This window comes from Microcaecilia unicolor, chromosome 1 (assembly GCF_901765095.1).
Source record: "Microcaecilia unicolor chromosome 1, aMicUni1.1, whole genome shotgun sequence".
Lineage (NCBI taxonomy): Eukaryota > Metazoa > Chordata > Amphibia > Gymnophiona > Siphonopidae > Microcaecilia > Microcaecilia unicolor.
The window spans coordinates 304,432,400-304,453,954 of record NC_044031.1 but is presented as its reverse complement, the minus strand read 5'-3'; the positions used below and the strand labels follow the sequence as shown (position 1 = coordinate 304,453,954).

Genomic DNA, 21,555 nt, shown 5'->3' with positions numbered 1-21,555 from the left:
TTTTGATTTTTCTGATCCTGAGGATTCCTATAGCAATTGGCATAGGGTTCTGCCTGAGACTGCAGACACGTTAGCTCCATTGACAAAAAAAAATACCATCATCCCATAAAGTAAAATGGTTTACTGAGAATCTTGCAAAACTAAAAACCAGTTGTAAACACCTTGAACATCAATGGTGTGGAACCCATGATGAACAGTTTAAATTAGAATGGAAAAAAATGATGAAAATGTATAAAAGAGCAATCGGTGATGCTAAAAAAATCATATTTTACCTCTTTAATAGAGAGTTCTTCATCTAGACAGTTATTTTCCATATTTAGGGACCTTGTGCCTAAATCTTATATTAATATCGATGTTGGAAAATATCCATCATCAACTCTATTACGACAAAGCAAAACCACATGATCCATTCCGGTTATTGCTTCCTTCTTTTTTTGGTATTAAATATAAAAAGATTTTGGAGACTTCTTTTTTCATTTTTTCCAGCGGCCCTGCATTTAAAAAGTTGCAGCGGCGGCGAAAAAGCAGGCTCGCATCTCCTTTAAGCCCTTCTCCCCTTCTCTCTCAGCGTGCACTGTGCCGCCTTCGCGGAAACCGGAAATCGCATCAGTGCACGCTGAAAGAGAAGAGGAAGGGCTTAAAGAAGAGGCGAGCCTGTTTTTTCGCTGCCGCCGCTGCAACTTTTTAAATGCAGGGCGGCTGGAAAAAATGAAGCTGAGCGTCGCAACGATGTTGTAGGGAGGGAGCGTCAGGAAGCGCCGCGGGGCCCCAGGTGGCATGAGGTCCTGATGACAGAGGGCGGGTGGGACTCTGGCGCCGGGCCCCCCTGGAGGCCCGGGCCCGGGGACTTTTGTCCCCCCTGTCCCCCCCTCTCGGCGGCCCTGCCAGGAGGGGATCCACGGCATTGGGTCCCTTGACACATCAGCACAGCCTGAGGGCTCAGGTAGGATGACCATTAGGAAGCTGGGGTATCTGTTGTGTTGTGCTGCACTACACTCTGTTTTACACAAGTGGGGGACAGTGTGGTGCTCCTCAGTAGGGGAAGGGGTGAGAACACCACATGCAATACAAATCACTATTCATTACAGACCATGACACAGGGAGTAGCCAGGGGGAGGGGGGATGGTTTCCAGCAATGTGTGTGCAGGTTACCACTGTTTCACAGCTTTGGGGGCCTTCCCCACTCCCTTCTCTTTTCCCATCACCAAACTCTGTATATCTCCTTCCCACACCTCTGTCCTGTAGCCACTGTGTCCTCTGCACTCCTTCCACAGTTCTATGTCTACCCACCTACCTGTGTGGCTGTCTTCCACATCAGTTTCTGTAGTACACTGCGCTCTTCGTCTCCAGCTCTGTACCATGTACAATGGCATCTGTGGCTTGCTTGCCAATCCCATTCCTCGCCATCTCTTTGCTGGGTCTTTGCGTGTGGGGCTATGTATATGAATGCTGAAATACAAAAGTGGGTTATTTTGACCAACACACTTCCTCTCCTTTTGCTATGCAGGTGATGACAGCCAGTCAAAGGAAGAAGTTGGCCCTTGTGGCCACCAGCTCCAGCACACAGAGCAGCAAACCAGTGGGCCTGCACAAGCACACAGGACCATGGAGTGGAACCACAGGACCCAGCAGCAGTGCCAGCTCTCCCTCCACCACCCGCAGCAGAGGCTCTCCCTCCACCACCCACAGCCTTTGCCGATGGTGGCACAGAAGAAGAAGAAGATGATGAACGGGGGGCACATCCTCAGCGGAGGCCATCCAGCCAGAGGAGGCAGCTACTGCGCTTCGCCACACATTTGCTGGGCCAGAATGTGCACATGGAAGATTACTGGCACCAGAAATTGGAGCTGCAACAGGAAGTGCTCCAGGTGCAACAGGAAGCGGTACAGGCCCAATGTGAAGTGGTACAGCAGCTCCAACGGCTAGAGCACAGCATCGAGGGCCTACGCCGTGATCTGAAAGCACCTAGTACAGCCCTGATGCAGCAACAAGTGGCGTCTACTTCCACCACTGCACAGCAATCACCCACAAAGAAGAGGAGCTTGAGATCCTCAGCCTCCCCAGCCACTGGTCCAGCAGCTACCACACCAGCTCCCCTTCTGGGTCCTGTGCCCAGGTTGCAGGGCAAGCCACAGACCGCAAGGTGGCCGGACTTCCACAGGGCAGCCGAGGCAGCAGGCTGCCTTGTGGACACAGAGGAGGAGAGTGGGAGCTCATCAGAGGAGGACTCTCAACAGAGTTCCCCTGCAGCACCAGCTGCAAAGGAACACGGTGGGAGGGGTGGGAGGGGCCAGGGCCAGGGGAGGGGGCGGGGAAAGTGATGGGACATGCTGGGGTGGAGGTGAGGGTTGGAGGGAGGGGAATATGCACAGAGTGGGTGATGGTGGTGGGAGGGGTGGTGGTAGTGGTGGTGTGTAAATACTATGTGATAGAAATAAATGTTAACTTACTCTCACACAAAACTTGTCTCGATCAGTCTTTGCCTGGTTCTGACCCCCAGCTGGTGTGCACTCTGCTCTGCTCTGTAGGCGGGAGGTGGAGGGGGCTCCTCATCCTGTTCATCTGGGGCCTGCTGCTGTGGTTCTTATGGGAGGGCCTGTCCTCTGCACATTGCCAAATTGTGTAGCATGCAACAGGCCAGGAATATCTTTGCCACCTTTTGGGGGCTGTACAGGAGCTCCCTTCCAGAATGGTCCAGACATCGGAACCTGTACTTAAGTTGTCCGAAGGTGTGCTCGATGATGCCACTTGTGGTCCAATGTCTACTGTTGTAGTTCTCCTCTGACCCTGTTTGTGGGTGCACTATGGGGGTCATGAGCCACCTCCGCTGTGGGCAGCCTCTGTCACCTTTGGGGAGAAGCAGGATGAGAAAGATGAGTGTGTATTGTTTGGAGTGGGTACCTTGTGGAGGTGGGGGGGGGATAGTGGGTTGTGGAGTGAGCTGGAGGGAGACAGTGCTGAGGGTTGCCCGGTGGAGGAGGTATAGTTTGGGCAGATCCATGCTGCACTTACCTAGGAGCCATCCGCTGGTGATCTCCCCTTGGTCAAACCTGCGGAAGATTCCTGAGTGCTGCAATATATAGGCATCATGGGTGGAACCTGGGTCTAGAATCTCCCCCTGGGCGTCACACACAACTTGCATATTGAGTAAGTGGAATGCTTTCCTGTTCCTATAAGTGGCCTCTCGTGCCCGGGGGGGGGGGGGGGGGGGGGGGATCTGCGTGTGAAATGTTTGCAGTCAATGGCGCCTATGACCGAGGGGAAGCGAGCTACGGCGTAGAAGTCAGCCATGTTGTTCTGCAGGGCCTGGGGGGTGGTGGGGAAGGTGATGTACTCAGAGGTGTGGGTAAGGAAGGCATCAAGGAACTGGGTGAGGCAGTTAGAAATGGAAGCCTGGGTGAGACCCATGTTCACAGATAGGACAGACTGGAAACTCTCAGTGGCCAGAAAAGATAAAGCAGTGATCTTTAGGTGCATAGGGATGGGGTTGTGCCTATGGGTCCTGGGCTGCAGGAGGGGTTTGAGCTGGTCACAAAGGTGCTGAATAGCAGCCTTTTCAAACCGGTACTTAGTGAGATACTGCAGGTCAGTGAGGTCTAGGAAACTGCTATGGGGCCTGAAAACTCTGGGGCGCGAGTACCTCCTGCGGTGCCTCCCCTCTTCTTCCAACATGTAAGCCACCTATGCATTTAGTGCCTCCATTTCCCCACACTACAGGTGCAGTGCAATGATACCAGTGCTCACCTCTCCCTACCAACTTGGTGAAACACAGCAGCAACAAACAGAAGCTGACACTCACTCTCCCACCACCGACAAACAATGCGGTCACACACAGCAGAGCCACAATGCAAGCACTCTCTGACCCACTACAAACTCTCCTGCCACACTCTTTAGCCACTCTCCAAGCAGTCTTCACAAACATGCTGCAGCAGTACACAGGACAAAGGCCAAGATGCACTAAAGACTCATTAAAGCCCTTTCCTTACCGATTCCCTTAGCGAATTGGTAAGGAACGGGCATGCATCAAGGAATAGGAATGCAAATGAGCTGCTCGTTGTAGCTCACTTGCATTCTCTATTCCATCATTAAACAGTTGGCCAGTTGGCCTGTCGAGCATGCGCAGAGCAGCCAAGCGTTATTCTGGCTGCTCTGTGCATGCCAAGGACGTCCTTTATGGACGTCACTATATATAAAAAAAAAGACGAGCTGTGCCTATGGACGTCCTTCACTATATATAAAAAAAAGACGAGCTGTGCCTATGGACGTCCTTTATAGGCACAGCTCGTCTTTTTTTTTTTTTTTATATAGTGAAGGATGTCCATAAAGGATGTCCTTTGCATGCGCAGAGCAGCCAGCGTAACGCTTGGCTGCTGAGCGCATGCTCGACCGGCTGACTGGCTGACTGTTTAACGATGGAATAGAGAATGCAAGTGAGCTACAACGAGCAGCTCATTTGCATTCCTTTTCCTTGATGCATGCCCGTTCCTTACCGATTTGCCAAGGGAATTGGTAAGGAAAGGGCTTTAACTCGTCTTTAGTGCATCTTGGCCCCGTTTGGTGGATAGAAGGGGTAGGGAAAGCTAAAAAATTAAAACACAAATGAGGCAGGTGAGGGTGAAAACGTTCCGACTACAGCACACAGACAAAGGTAACAGGTACTGAACAAACTTTCAGCTTTCTCTGCAAACAATGATTCAGCTTTCTCTCCCATCAACGCTCTCTCCACTCTCCAACTCCACAAAATCATTAATGGGTCTAAAAACGACTTCCCCCTTACCCTGGTCGCTTTTATTTCAGGTCTAACTAAGGATGCCCATGTTCCCACCCATGCAAAACCATTTCGCTAGCCGTTATACGTTGGAGGCGCCCATCTTGTAATGCAGCTGATAACACGCCCCCTGTGGGGACGACCATAGATGGGCGTCCTCGCGCTGAGGACGTCCTTATGGCCCTGTTTCGATTATTGGATTTGGGCGACCTTCTTCCATAGGGACGTCCATGTGCCTTTTGTGTCGCTTTTTGGACGCCCTTCTCTTTCGAAAATGAGCCTGATAGGCACCTACGCTGCTTAGTATAAGGGGCCCTTAGTGCTTATCATAACTTTGTAGAAGCCCATCTCTGGACAGCTTCTAGCTGTTCGCTTCATGAGAGGTTTGCTGTTGTAAAAGCCCCCTGTCAAGCCTGTGCCTGTGTAATGGGACCTCATCGTCGTTCTCTCCTAGCTAATGAGAACTCCTTTTGAGCCACTGAATTCCTGCCATTAGAAGTACTTGAAGGTCATTTTCTTGGTGGCTGTTACTTCAGTGAACTTCAGTCCTTAGTGGTGGATGCACCTAATACTAAGTTTCATCACAACAGAGTAGTCTTCTGCCCGCACCCTAAGTTTCTTCCAAAAGTGATGGAGTTTTATCTGATCCAGTCGATTATCTTGCCAACGTTCTTTCCCTGACCTCATGCCCATCCTGGTGAAAACACCTTGCATAGCTTGGATTGCAAGAGCGCATTGGCCTACTACATGGAGTGGACCAGGCCTCACATTATCATGGTTGTGATTGTATCCCATGCCTGCACTCACCTCGCCTCCTGGTGGCCGGGCCCTATGGCTGCTGTGGACTGTCTTCTTCCTATTTCCCAGACACGTTCCAGAGTTCATTCCAGTCCTGATGTTCCAGCACTCCAGACTTGCCCTGGTGTTTCTGCTGACAAGCCTCACCTGTGACCTCATCTGTAATTGCCTTTATTAAGCACCTGGGAACTTTCAGACTTGCATTTGCAACAGAGGTCTTCAGATGAGTTTTCGTCTGTGCGTGCTTGTTGCAGTCCCAGCCCTGCTAATTCTTGTCTTGTTGTCTTCAGCTTCAGTTCCCTTAATGCTTATGTCTGCCCTGTTTGTCTTTAGCTTCAGTTCCCTTCCTGCTTGTGTCTGCCCTGTTTGTCTACAGCTTCAGTTCCAATCCTGCTTGTGTCTGCCCTGTTTGTCTTTAGCTTCAGTTCTCATCCTGCTTGTGTCTGCCCTGCAAGCCTTCAGCTTTAGTTCTGACCCTGCTTGTGTCCGCCCTGTTTGAGAATCCTGAATCCTGTTTATTTGAGAATCCTGAATCCTGTTCCAACCAAGCTTGTGTGAGAATCGTGAATCCTGCTTGTTTGAGAATCCTGAATCCTGTTCCAGCCAAGCTTGTTTGAGAATCCTGAACCCTGTTTGAGAATCCTGAATCTGGTTCCAGCCAGGCCAAGTCCGTTCCAGCATTCAATTCCAGCCAAGCCAAGGCCGTTCCAGCATCCGGTTCCAGCCAAGCCAAGTCCATTTCAGCATCCGGTTCCAGCCAAGCCTGTTTGAGAATCCTGAATCCTGTTCCAGTCCTGCTTATTCCAGCTCTGCCTACCAACAGCTTCAGTTCCAATCTTGCTAGCTCCGGTCCTGCTCGTACCAGCCTGTCTGTGTTCAGCCTCGCTTCCTGTTTGGGTGGTTCACCTGCAGCTGCCGGTCACTGACAGTGGTCCAAGGGCTCACTACTCCAGACTTCCTGACAGTTGTGACACACATACAGTCCACCCAACTGTTTGCTTCTTTTAATCCCAACAGGGGGGGGGGGGGGGGTTGCCATTGGGAAATGCACCATTTCTAATTGGCTGACAGATTGCATTTCATTTATTTATACCCAGGCTGTGTTGTCCCTGGAGAGTTATGTCACGGCTCACAATGTCAGAGCCATGGCTGCATCGGTAGCCTGCTTGAGGTCAGCCTCCATTGAAGAAATTTGCAAGGCTGCAATGTGGTCTTCAGTCCACACATTCACATCGCACTCCTGCCTTAAAATTGGTAGAGGCTATTATTAAAAACAAAATTACAGAGCACATCCGAGGACATGGATTACTGAGACCGAGTCAGCACGGCTTTTGTGTGGGGAAATCTTGCCTGACCAATTTACTTCAATTCTTTGAAGGAGTAAACAAACATGTGGACAAAGGGGAGCCGGTTGATATTGTGTATCTGGATTTTCAAAAGGCGTTTGACAAAGTACCTCATGAAAGGCTACAGAGGAAATTGGAGGGTCATGGGATAGGAGGAAATGTCCTATTGAGGATTAAAAACTGGTTGAAGGATAGGAAATAGAGAGTGGGGTTAAATGGGCAGTATTCACAATGGAGAAGGGTAGTTAGTGGGGTTCCTCAGGGGTCTGTGCTAGGACCGCTGCTTTTTAATATATTTATAAATGATTTAGAGATGGGAGTAACTAGCGAGGTAATTAAATTTGCTGATGACACAAAGTTATTCAAAGTCGTTAACTCGCAACAGGATTGTGAAAAATTACAAGAGGACCTTACGAGACTGGGAGACTGGGCGGCTAAATGGCAGATGACGTTTAATGTGAGCAAGTGCAAGGTGATGCATGTGGGAAAAAAGAACCTGAATTATAGCTACGTCATGCAAGGTTCCACGTTAGGAGTTACGGACCAAGAAAGGGATCTGGGTGTCGTCGTCGATAACACACTGAAACCTTCTGCTCAGTGTGCTGCTGCAGCTAGGAAAGCGAATAGAATGTTGGGTATTATTAGGAAAGGTATGGAAAACAGGTGTGAGGATGTTATAATGCCGTTGTATCGCTCCATGGTGCGACCGCACCTTGAGTATTGTGTTCAATTCTGGTCGCCGCATCTCAAGAAAGATATAGTAGAATTGGAAAAGGTGCAGCAAAGGGCGATTAAAATGATAGCGGGGATGGGACGACTTCCCTATGAAGAAAGACTAAGGAGGCTAGGGCTTTTCAGCTTGGAGAAGAGACGGCTGAGGGGAGACATGATAGAGGTATATAAAATAATGAATGGAGTGGAACAGGTGGATGTGAAGCGTCTGTTCACGCTTTCCAAAAATACTAGGACTAGGGGGCATGTGATTAAACTACAGTGTAGTAAATTTAAAACAAATCGGAGAAAATGTTTCTTCACCCAACGTGTAATTAAACTCTGGAATTCATTGCCGGAAAATGTGGTGAAGGCGGTTAGTTTAGCAGAGTTTAAAAAGAGGTTGGACGGTTTCCTAAAGGACAAGTCCATAAACCGCTACTAAACGGACTTGGAAAAATCCCAAATCCCAGGAATAACATGTATAGAATGTTTGTACGTTTGGGAAGCTTGCCAGGTGCCCTTGGCCTGGATTGGCCGCTGTCGAGGACAAGATGCTGGGCTCGATGGACCCTTGGTCTTTTCCCAGTATGGCATTACTTATGTACTTATGTACTTAAGCAGCATGCCCGATATGACAGCCGGTTTGGGCAGACAGTATTGCAGAATCTTTTTGGGGTCTAGAATCCAACTCCACCCTCCTAGGCCCGTTTTATTCTGTTCCAGGATGCATTCTCATTCAGATTGTATATAGTTTCTGGTTAATCTGTATTATGTCCTATTGACCATTTTTGTTGTTGTTTTTTGGTGAGACTGGATGCTATGGATTCCCCACGTGAGAATAATAGGCCTGCTTGTCCTCGGAGAAAGCAAAGATTCTTGTAGCAGATATTCTCCGAGGACAGCAGGCCTTATATTTTCACAATCCCTACCACCTTCCTTTGGAGTTGTCTCCTTTGGTTTTTATTTTTATTTTTTACTTTCTTGCTGTAATACTCAACTGAGATAACCGTGTTTACGTGGCGGGTGGGAAGGCACTCATGCCCGCATGATGGAACTTATCTTGCGCTCCACAAAGCTCTTATGCTTGTCATAAGAACCGGACCTGGCAATGCGGTCTGTGTTACCCACTTTTGAGAATATAAGGCCTGCTGTCCTCAGAGAATTCCTGCTACAGGTAAGTATCTTCGCTTTAAACCCAACGGTGAATCCTAAGGGTGGTTGAACAATTAGGTATAAACTGTGTTATTTCTGATTTTGCTTTGGGTCCTGCTGATCTGTACATATGCTTTCTGAAATGTTGGAAGTTGAAAATTAGAAAATAAAAATACAAATTTGGATGTACTCTGTAGACGATTTTTAAAATTTTGAAGTGTGTGTATCACTGGAATTATGTGATGTACTGCATGATTTGTGCTTAAACGACTGTAGGAAGTTTAGGGGATTAGAAGGCTTGTTGAAGTATAGTATTTATGATACTTAATTGTGCTTTTGAAGGACAATTTGCCAACTGCACTGGTGCAAAACCAGTGGATGCTTGTTAGCTGCGGTCCTTAAAATAGTTTTGAAATGGAAAATACTTGGAAGTTGCCCGAAGAAGCAATATATACTAGGGCTGTACCGAATATTCACAAGAAATCCCGACATGCTGCTCAGAGCCAGAAACAAGCAGTGGGGAACAGCAGCAGTCCATTTATTTGGCTGGTGGGGCGCAGCATCCCTGCCAGCAAAGGTATGCCTAGTGTGCCCATGGGGGGGGAGGAATGTGCTCCTCCTCCACATTGCAGGGCTGGCTACACCCAGAGAGAGTGCCTGTTGTTAAAAATTTCCCAGCACACCACTGGAGTGGTATATATTTTACTACTACTACTATAAATCACTTCTAAAGCGCTACCAGTCGTACGCAGCGCTTTACAATTGAACATGAAGAAGACAGTCCCTGCTCAAAAGAGCTTACAATCTAAATCAGGACAAACAGACAGGACCAAAAAGGAGAAGGGAAGGACAGACAGAAGGACACATAAGGATAAGATAAAAGTTACAAGTCAGGAGTCGAAAGCAGCATCAAACAGGTAGGCCTTTAGCCCGGATTTGAAGGCAGCCAGGGATGGAGCTAGACGTAATGGTTCAGAAAGCCTATTCCAGGCATAAGGTGCGGCGAGATAGAAGGTGCGGAGTCTGGAGTTAGCGATGGAGGAGAAGGGTGCAATTAGGAGAGATTTGCCTAGTGAACGGAGTTCTAGGGAAGGAGTGTAGGGAGAGATGAGGGTGGAGAGGTAGTGAGGGGCTGCAGAGTGAATGCACTTATAGGTCAACAAGAGGAGCTTGAATTGTATATGGAGATGGATAGGGAGCCAGTGAAGTGATTTCAGGAAAGGGCTGATATGGGCATAACGACTTTGGCGAAATATTAGTCGTGCAGCAGAGTTTTGAACAGATTGAAGAGGAGAGAGATGACTGAGTGGAAGACCTGCGAGAAGCAAGTTGCAGTAGTCTAAGTGAGAGGTGATGAGAGTTTGGATGAGGGTACTGATAGCGTGTTCAGAAAGGAAAGGGTGAATTCTGGCGATGTTATAAAGGAAGAAACTACAGGTTTTAGCAATCTGTTGAATATGGGCAAAGAAGGAGAGGGAGGAGTCGAAGATGACCCCAAGGTTGCGAGCAGACGAGACAGGAAGAATGAGCGTGTTGTCGACAGAAATAGAGAATGGGGGAAGGGGAGAGGTTGGTTTAGGAGGGAAGATAAGGAGTTCAGTTTTGGCCATATTGAGTTTCAGGTGGCGGTGAAACATCCAGGTAGCAATGTCAGAGAGGCAGGCAGATACCTTGGACTGGATTTCTGCCGAGATTACTGGTGTGGAGAGGTAGATCTGGGAGTCATCAGCGTAAAGGTGATACTGAAAGCCGTGTGATGAGATCAAAGCACCAAGGGAGGAAGTATAGATGGAGAAAAGGAGAGGTCCTAGAACAGATCCTTGAGGTACACCCACTGACAGCGGGATAGAGGAAGAGGAGGAACCACCAGAGTATACACTAAAAGTATGCTGTGAGAGATAAGAAGAGAACCAGGAGAGAGCAGAATTCCGAAATCCAAGTGAGGACAGCGTGTCAAGGAGTAGGCTGTGATCAACAGTATCAAAGGCAGCAGAAAGATCGAGAAGGAGGAGGATAGAATAGAGCCCTTTGGATTTAGCCAGGAAAAGATCATTGGAGACTTTAGTAAGTGCTGTTTCAGTTGAATGAAGGGGACGAAAGCCAGATTGGAGTGGATCAAGAATAAGTTGAGAAGAAAGAAAGTCGAGGCAGCGACGTTGGACAGCACGTTCTAGTAACTTGGATAAGAAAGGAAGGAGGGAGATGGGGCGATAGTTGGAAGGAGAGGTAGAATCCAGAGAAGGTTTTTTGAGGAGTGGGGTGACTATGGCATGCTTAAAGGCATCAGGGACAGTCGCAGTGGAAAGTGACAGATTGAGGATATGACAGGTGAAAGGGGTGACAGCAGGGATGACAGCTGTTTGATGTTCTCTCTTCTTTATTCTTGTTCATGTTTTTCTTTCCTCTTTTTTTTTTTATCCATCAGTGCCTGTTTCTTCCTCTTATTGTTGCATGTTTCATGGTTATCTCCCTTTCCTTTCATTGTTGTCCTTTTCCCTTTGCAACTACCCAGGTTTGCCTTGATCCCCACAGCTTATTTCTTCATCCCTTGCTCCCCTACCTTTCTTATTCTCGTTTTTGTCTCTTGTCTATGTTCTTTTTTTTAATAATATTTTTATTAAATTTTCAAAATTATACAACAATAGTAAACAAATGAATAAAAAGTAGATTGAATCCAATGCCAATATAGTTATAAGAATACAAAAGTGGAAACTTAGATTGTCCTTATTCCTTTTTACTTCTTTTCTTCCTTGTCATCCTATTTTCATTGCCTCTCATTTCTCCTTTCACTGCAGTGAGAAACCCTTACGTTTTCTCTAGCCTCCTTATGGGGCTGATCCTTGTTGTCTGACACTGATCGTCTATTCCCTATCTCCTTTTTTCTCCTCATACCTTAAACCCTAATCGGGCTATAGGCTAAGAGTTCCTGAGCTGTACTGAGAGATGAGATGATATGGGAGCTGCCAAACTATCAGTTCTCTAAATATCAGCATGATCCTGGGGAAATGTGGAACTGTGATATTCAAGCAGAGAACATGAGACCTTTACAGATCGTACAAAATCGAACTTCTAGATTACTATCAGGCTTATTTTCGAAAGAGAAGGGTTCCCATCTTTAGACACAAATCGCAAGATGGGCATCCTTCTCACAGGGTCACCCAAATCGGCATAATCGAAAGCCAATTTTGGGCGTCCTCAACTGTTTTCCGTCGCGGGGACGACCAAAGTTCCCGGGGGCGTGTTGTAAGTGTAGCGAAGGCGGGACTGGGGCGTGCCTAACACATGGACGTCCTCGACCCATAATGGGAAAAAAAAGGGTGGCCCTGATGAACACTTGGACGACTTTACCTGGTCCTTTTTTTCTTACGACCAAGCCACAAAAATGTGCCCTAAATGACTAGATGACCACCGGAGGGAATCAAGGATGACCTCCCTTTACTCCCCCAGTGGTCACTAACCCCCTCCCACCCTCAAACAAATTGTAAAATATTTTTTCCAGCCTCAAATATCATACCCAGCTCCATGACAGCAGTATGCAGGTCTCGGAAGCAGTTTTAGTGGGTTCAGTGCACTTCAGGCAGGTGGACCCAGGCCCATCCCCCCTACCTGTTACACTTATGGTGGTAAATGTGAGCCTTTCAAAACCCACCAGAAACCCACTGTGCTCACATGTAGGTGCCCCCCTTCACCCATAAGGGCTATGGTAGTGGTGTACAGTTGTGGGGAGTGGGTGTCCCCTAGGGTGCCCGGTTGGTGTCTTGGCATGTGAGGGGGACCAGTGCACTACGAATGCTGGCTCCTCCCATGACCAAATGGCTTGGATTTGGTCGTTTCTGAGATGGGCGTCCTTGGTTTCCATTATCGCCGAAAACCAGGGATGACCATCTCTAAGGTTGACCTAAATTTCGTGATTTGGGCGTCCCCGACCATATTATCGAAACGAAAGATGGACACCCATCTTGTTTCGATAATACGGGTTTTCCCGCCCCTTCACCGGGACATCCTGCAAGGACGTCCTCAGGAAAACTTGGGCGTCCCTTTCGATTATGCCCCTCCATGTGGACTTACAAATTCAATCATATTATTCCTATTTTGAGTGAATTGCACTGGCTCCCAGTTAAAAGCCAAATGTAATTTAAATTTCTGATGCTAGTATTTAAAGCAATTATTATTATTATTATTAGCATTTGTATAGCGCTACCAGACGCACGCAGCGCTGAACACCTGACACAAAGAGACAGTCCCTGCTCAAAAGAGCTTACAATCTAAGTAATACAGACAAACAAGACAGTTACGGGTGAGGGAATTAATAATGATGTTTCTTTTTCACTGGCCACAACTTTGCATATTTATTGTCCAATCTGCACACTATGAGGCATATTTTCAAAGCACTTAGCCTTCCAAAGTTCCATAGGTTTCTGTAGAACTTTGGGAGGCTAAGTGCTTTGAAAATATGCCTCATAGCTCATCAAATAAGTTACTATTGGATGAACATATTTTATGTTGCAGGTGTACATTTGTGGAATTCTATTCCACAGGAACTGAGAGTTATGGGGAATTTTCTCCAGTTCCGGAAGTTGTTAAAAGCATTTCTATTTTCTGAAGCTTTTTAATGGTAGACAAATAATCAATTTATCATCTAAACATTGGTTTTGAATGATAACAATTAATTAGATGACTAACCCCATGCTTGTAGAATGAATTTAAGATGATATGGTTGAAGTATATGGCTATATTTTATGAAATGTTTGAATGTCATTGTCTAGTATTGCCTTATTTGACTCACTGTGTATGTTTTATTGTTATCCACCTAGGACGATGGATAGTGTAAGCTATAAATATTTTAAATAAATAAATAATGGCAAAAGACTAGGCAAAGTTTAACAAAGAGTAACAATAATGTAAGTTTGGTTGCTTATCATGTTGCTTTTGTATTCTGTTTAATTCTAGTTATCTAAGGTTGGGAACATGAGAGGGAACCTGTCTGTATTCATTTACCTGGGGAAGTTGGTGGATGCTATCCCAGCATTAGCAGTCACATTAGTAATGGAGCATGGTAAGTGACTTTCCTTTGTTAATTCCTGCAAAGGACAACAAAGAGGACAGCTGGTCATAATGGCCACATAATGGAATTCATATCTGAGGAAGATAGAATGAGGGCATTTCTAATGTGAAATAGTAACATAATAACATTGGGGATGGTAATCAGTGCTAGTTGACCAGGTAGGAGAGGCTCTTGGTTAACTAGCTTTCATCGGATCCAATCCAGTATTTAGTGGCACATACTTGGATAGTGCCATTAAATATCGAGACAGATCGCTGCAGCATGATCTGATTAGTGATGGAGTGGTCTGGAGGTAGAGTCAGGGTGGAGGCGGGAGTTACTGGGGCACCGCTCATATTCAGCAGCTGTACCCGCCTATCTTGTTAATTTAGAACAGCAAAAAGACTGTCCTAAGTTAATGGGGTAGCTATCCATGTATTGCCTCTGAATATCAGTGATACATGAGTAATTCCTTTAGGCCACTGAATAGCCAGATATTCACAGCCAGTACCTCGATAGGCCAACACTGAATATTTGGGCATAATTTAGCTGGAGGCTGCCAATGTTTAAGAAAACACCGACGTATGCAGGCTGAATATTGACTAGATTCTAGACTGACAAAATTGGTTTATCCAATCTGCCTAGTTATATCTGATTTATTATGTTAAGAATATATCCAAATTGCCTTCTCTAGAAATTTGATCACTTACTGGATATCACTTCTTCTCCACCTCATGGCTCTGCCCTCTGGCACACCTCAATCCCATGGCCATTCCAGAAAATATTTTATTTACAGCATTCCTTGTTTCCATCATACTAGATAACATAGTATATGATAGCAGATAAAGGCCTACATGGTCCATCTTGTCTGCCCAACAAGATGGCCAGAGTTGTATCTGTCACTCCACACAGGTTACACTTTTTCATGATTAAACACTGGTATAAAAATAGGGCATTCAGCAATTTGCCACCATGATAATCCTAGATAGGCAGTTGTATATGATGCAGTCTTGGAACATAATATCATGCCAATTTTCCAAAAAGTGGAGGAGTAGCCTAATGATTAGTGCAGTGGCCTGAAAATCCAGGAAACAGGGTTCAATTCCCACTGCAGCTCCTTGTGACTCTGGGCAAGTCACTTAACCCTCCATTACCCCAGGTACAAAATAAGTACCTGTATATAATATGTAAACTACTTTGATTGTAACCATAGAAAGGTGGTATATCAAATCCCATCCCTTCTTCAGTATTATTATTATTATTATTTGTTACATTTGTATCCCACATTTTCACACATATTTGCAGGCTCAATGTGGCTTACATAATACTATAAAGGCATTCGCCAAGTCCGGTAGGGGATAAGTACAAAAAATGTTATAGTGGGATAGGGAAGATAAGATTCAATCAAGTTGGGTTTGAGGTAAAAGGGTTTGTTAATGTCCAGTACGATCTTTGATAGTGAAGTGTTGCAGGGTTGAGGCATTTAAGTTGGGTCAGTCGGATATGCCTTTCCGAATAGGTGAGTCTTTAATAATTTTCTGAATTTTAGTTGATCGTAAGTTGTTTTCACCACTTGTGGCAGTGCGTTCCACAGGCGCGTGCTTATGTAAGAGAAGTTGGACGCATGGGTTGTCTTGTATTTTAGTCCTTTGCAATTTGGGTAGTGGAGATTCAGGTAAGACCGTGATGAACTGGTACTATTTCTGATTGGGAGATTGATTAGGTCAATCATGTAACCTGGGACTTCACCGTAGATAATCTTATGGATTAAGGTGCAGAATTTGAAAGAGATATGTTCTCTGATAGGAAGCCAGTGCAGTTTTTCACAGAGTGGTGTGGTGCTTTGGAATTGTGTTTTACCAAATATCAATCTGGCTGCTGTGATTTGGGCCGTCTGGAGTTTCTTTGTGAGTTGTTCTTTACATCCCGCATAGATTCCATTGCAGTAATCAACGCGGCTTAATACCATTGATTGAATTAAATTACGGAAAACATCCCTTGGGAAGAAAGGTTTTATACGCTTGAGTTTCCACATTGAATGAAACATTTTCTTTACGGTGGAGTTAACTTGGGACTCAAGTGTAAGATTTCAATCAATAGTAACACCTAGTATTTTGAGACTATCAGAGATGGGAAGGGAATGATCTGAAGTGAATAAGGTTGTGGGTTTGTAATTGTTGTACTGGGATGAGAGGATAAGGCAATGCATTTTATCAGTGTTCAGCTTCAATTGAAATGAGTTTGCCCATGAGTACATGATGTTCAATCCACTCTTGGTATCGTTGAAGATTTCCGATAAATCATGTCTAAAAGGGATGTAGATTGTAACATCATCAGCATAGATGAACGGGTGGAGACCTTCATTTGATAGGGACTTGGCCAATGGGATCATTAATATGTTGAAAAGTATTGGTGATAGAGGTGAACCTTGAGGAACTCCGCAGTCTGATTTCCATGTTGATGATATATTTGTATTAGATTTAACTTGGTATGACCTGGTGGTCAGAAAGCCTTTGAACCAATCAAGTACATTTCCACCAATTCCAAAGTGATCTAGAAGTCGAAGAATACTATGGTTGACCATATCGAATGCACTCAACATGTCGAATTGGAGTAGGAGTATGTTATTACCTAAGGCTATTTCACTCTTGAATTTGGCCAGGTGAGTGACCAGCACAGTGTTGGTACTGTGGGAAGGGCGGAAACCAGATTGAGATTCATGTAGTAAAGAGAATTTGTCCAAATAGTCAGTGAGCTGTTTGGTCACCAAGCTCTCCATCAGTTATTATGAGACACATATATTTTCAATACATGATTAACTTAACAAACCAACAATTTTTTACCTGCTCATTCGAACCTTAAGTTGTCTTCCCTTACCCCATTGAGATACATAGCACCTGCAATCATTATGATATGAATGTGATATAAAATATGCATACTTGATCCTGATCTGTCTTTACCATTTATTGATCAAAAAGCAACAAGACAAATGGTCCGCCAAATCCAACATGGAAGATAAAACCAAGAGGCAGACCTTGTAAGAAGTACAGTCTTTATTTATACACTAGTAAAAAAGGCCCGTTTCTGACACAAATGAAATGGGCGCTAGCAAGGTTTTCCTCGGAGTGTGTATGTTTGAGAGAGTGTGTGTGTGAGAGTGACTGTGAGAGAGAGAGAGTAAATGTGCGAGTGTGTGTGTGTGTGACAGAGAGAGAGAGTGAGACTGGGTGCGAGTGTGTCTGTGAGAGAGAGAGTTTGTGTGTGAGAATGAGAGTGTGTGCCATGGGCCCCCTCCCTCCCTCCCAGTTCCAGTGTCCCCCCTCCCTCCGAGTTCCAGGGTCGTCCCTCCTCCCTCCGAGTTCCAGGGTCGTCCCCCCTCCCTCCGAGTTCCAGGGTCATCCCCTCCCTCTCTCCAAGTTCCAGGGTTGCCCCTCCCTCCGAGTTCCAGGGTTGTCCCCCCTCCCTCCCTCCCTCTCTCCGAGTTCCAGGGTCGTCCCCTCCCTCCGAGTTCCAGGGTTGTCCCCCTCCCTCCCTCTGAGTTCCAGGGTCGTCCCCCCTCCCTTCCTCCGAGTTCCAGGGTCGTCGTTCCCTCCCTCCGAGTTCCAGGGTCGTCCTCCCCTCCCTCCCTCCCAGTTCCAGGGTCGTCCCCTCCCTCCCTCCTTCTGAGTCCCAGGGTCGTCCTCTCCCTCCCTCCCTCCGAGTTCCAGGGTCGTCGTCCCCTCCCTCCCTCCCTCCCTCTGATTTCCAAGGTCGTCGTCCCCTCCCTCCCTCCCTCCGAGTTCCAGGGTCGTCCCCTCCCTCCCTGCCTCCGAGTTCCAGGGGACCGAGTTTCAGGGTCCCCCCTCCCTCCCTCCCTCCCTCCCAGTTCCAGGATCCCCCCCTTCGGAACGCGACATCACATACATGAGGGTGTCGTCGTCCCTCCCTTCCTCCCTCCCTTCCAGTTCCAGGCCCCCTACCTCCAAATTTTAAAAGTCAACTTTTTATGAAGTCGGGTTTACGGCGGCCGACAGCAGCAGCAGTAACAGGCATGCAGGCTCGGCTCTTCTCTCTCTCTCAGCTCTGGTTCCGCCCTCATTTCCTGTTTCCGCAAGGGCGGGACAAGAGCTGAGAGAGAGAGAAGGGTCGAGCCTGCACACCTATTACCGCTGCTGCTGTCGGCCGCCGTAAACCTGACTTCGTAAGTGAAGTTGAATTTTAAAATTTGGAGGTAGGGGGCCTGGAACTGGAAGGGAGGGAGGGAGGAACGATGACATCCTCATGCGTGTGACATCGCGTTCCGTTGCCTGGCAACTCTGCAGCGTTCCCTTCCAGTGATTGGTCTTTACGAACACGGAAGTACGTGACGTCATTTCAGGAGATGGATACAGCAGGAGCACGAATGCTTCAAGGCTTCACTTTCTCAGCTTCAGAACGTTGGAGGTGCTTTTTATTATATAGGATTAGCTAAAAACTTCCATGAATTCAAACATCTGTGTCCGACATACCATGTTTCGTGCATCAGGGGCAAGATTATCAGCTGGTGTAAAACTGCAGACGTCACCTTGGCTGGTTCAACAGATAAAATAAGGCAAGCAATTCTGATCCTAGATTTGAAATGAATCCATTGTACCCTATCTATAAAGATGCACAGTTCTTTAATGGTGAATCTCCCCTCTCAGTGCATGTTGTACCAAACAAAGTGGATACTCAGTATCATACCCAAAAGGCTTATGGATTTGAGAGGGTGCAATTGCCACATCACTCTCTGGTGGTCAAATCTGCTCTCAAACGAGCCAGAAGTTCCAGGACTCATTCCTTGGCTCCCCAGTAGAAAGGTTCAGACTCTGGAGTCATTTGGGAGTAGAGGAGTGGCCTAATGGTTAGTGCAGCAGGCTTTGATCCTGGCAACCTGCGTTCGATTCCCACTGCAGCTGCTTGTGACCTTGGGCAAGTTACTTAACCCTCCATTGCCCCAAGTACAAAAACTTAGATTGTGAGCCCTCTCAGGACGGAGATAGTACCTGCATATAATGTGTACAGTGCTGCGTATGTCTAGTAGCGCTATAGGATTAGTGGTTAATTAGTAAAATGATTAGAGTAAACTTTATCAGGCCTCAATGCTCACTAACTGCATCCAATCCCTCCAGCTCTACACAAGCATATACTTGAAGTCTTTGAGGTGCAGTATATTCAGTCTCATGGACGCTCCATCAGGAGTGGGCTGAGGAGCTTTGCCAGTTGGCCAGCAAGCAGCTGGACTGCAGGAAATATCTGGCCAGGGGTGCTTATGACACTTTTGATGTTGCGTCCGGACTTTCTGCTATGGGTGTGGGGATGTGCAGACTCTCATGGCTATGTGTCTCTGACCTGGAACCTACAGTTCAGGAGAGGTTAGTGGATGTACTGTGCCGAGGTGATAATCTTTTTGGGGACAGTGTGGAGGAGGTCACAGACCTTATCAAGAAGCATACTGACACCATTCAATTCCTCTTTCGGCAGCCTCCAGCTTTGTGCTCCTCTGCTAGGAGGTTTTAGACTGGGCCTAAATGGCAAGCCTATTACTCTCAAAAGCTTAGGTTTCCACTGCCATCCTGCTCTATCCGGCAGCCCCAGCCCTAATGCTTCTGGCCATGTCAGTCCCAACCCTATAAGGCCCAGCCAGCTCCCCATTTAAAGCAAGGGAAAAGCTTTTGATTGGCTCCTGGAAGGCCTACCGGTGGGAGGGAGACTGAATTTTTACTATCAAAGGTGGCCCCTTATATCCACCGACCAGTGGGTTCTTCAAATAGTCTGCCTTGGTATATGCTTCATTGGCATTATAAACCACCAAATTGCCCATCGAGAGCATCTTACATCAGTTCTCAGCACAATCAGGTACTTGTAGAGGAAATCTTTGCCCTTCTACTGGCCAATACAGTTGAACCTGGGGAAGAAGGGAAGGGATTCTATTCCAGATAATTCCTTGTGCCCAAGAAGACAGGAGTATTTGGTCCAATCCTAGACCTAAGGGCCTGAGCAAATTCCTGGTCAAAGAAAAGTTCAGGATGATTTCCCTGGGCACCCTTCTCCCCATGATTCAGGAACAAGATTGGCTGTGCTCTCTGGACTTGAAGGATGCCTATACCCAGTGGTGTGCTGGAGCGGGCTCTCATGGGCTCGCGAGAGCAGTTTGTTAAGTTTTTAAGAATTTTGGCAGCCAGTTGTTAAAGTAGGCCTCCCCATGGCTACTTTAACAACTGACTCCCAAAATGTGGTCTTAGGCCCTCTCCTGAATTCTCTTTTACTTTGCTGGCAGTGATGTTGGCCCCACCAGCCAAGTAAATAGACTGCTGCTGCTCCCTGCTCCTTGTTTCTGACTCTGAGCATCAGGCTGGAACTTTTCATGCAAGTGCAAGAAGGTTCCATCATGCTGCTTAGAGCCAGAAACAAGCAGCAGAGAATGGTGGCAGTCCATTTATTGGCTGGTGGGGCTCGGGGAGAGAGAGGAATGTATTCCCCCCCAAAAAAAACTTTCAGGGCCGGCTATGCCCGGAGAGAGAGCCCGTTGTTAAAAATTTACCAGCACACCCCTGCCTATACCCACATTTTGATAATTTCCAGCTACAGGAATTATCTCAATTATCGAGTAGGGAAACACCACTACAGAGCTGCCAAGGGTTCCTGATTTTTGAGAGGGAGATTTTAGTACACACCCCAGCCACGCCTCACTCTGCCTTGGCTCCACCCACTCTACCTCATGGCTCTGCCCTCTGGCACACCTCAATCCCATAGCCATTCCAGAAAATATTTTATTTACACCAGTGACAGCAGGGATGGATAAGAGGGAGTGTTTCAGGTCACTCTATTACATTCACTATCTAACATCTCTTCCCCCCATGGATAACCATGAGGAAGCCTTGCCCCCAGCCCCCCACTTTGAGCTTAAGCCCACTCCAAAATTGTGGCACTAGTTGAATCGCTGGTGGAGCTGCCCAAGCCCTGCTAGTTGAAGAAGTCCACTGCATGAGCCTCCTACCATGCTGTTTGAGCAGTGCAGCAGTTGGGAGCATTCTTCAGCCACTGATGCTGGCCCTCTCACATATGCTCAGTTCAGGCACTTGAAAATGGAAAATAATATGATACCTTTTTACTGTACTATCCTAATACTCTTTTAGATTAGCTTTCAGAGGCCTCCTGCCTCAGGTCAGGTCAGGTCCAAGGAAACAGCAAGGCAAATGATCCGCAAACTCCAAGGTGGAAAACAACGAAGCAGATCAATGGTAAATGTAAGCAAACTTTATTAATAAAATAGCATATAGATTATACTGCCCTACTCTCAATGGATTTTAATTGTGGAATATTTGTATAGAGACTTTCTACATCAAAAGTCACTAAGAGCATATCGCTGCTAGGAGTCATGGTGTTAAGTATATTAATCATATCAGCTGAATCTCGAGGATATGAAGGAATTTCATAAACAAAAGGATGTAAAAACTTATCAATAAAAATTGAAAGTGGTTCCAAGAGAGAACCACAAGCAGACACAATAGCAGGCTTATTTTCGAAAGAGAAAGATGCCCATGTTTCGACCCAAATCGGGAGATGGGCGCCCAAATCGGTATAATCGAAAGCCGATTTTGGGTGCCTCCAACTGCAGTCTGTCGCGGGAATGGACAAAGTTGACGGGGGGGGGGGGGGGGGGCATGTCGGAGGCGTGGTGAAGGCGGGACTGGGGCATGTTTATCGGCCGAGGAGAGATGGGCGTGCTCGGC

The 21,555-nt window shown here is 46.7% G+C and overlaps 1 protein-coding gene across 1 annotated transcript in view; it reads left to right on the top strand.

The window, feature by feature from the left end:
• Nucleotides 1-21,555, top strand: part of MEI1 (meiotic double-stranded break formation protein 1) — a 669,052-nt gene that overhangs the window by 96,936 nt on the left and 550,561 nt on the right. Inside the window, exon 5 of the mRNA XM_030213469.1 lies at nt 13,729-13,834. Within this exon, the coding sequence (XP_030069329.1) occupies nt 13,729-13,834 (106 nt within the window). The remainder of the gene's footprint in view (nt 1-13,728; nt 13,835-21,555) is intronic.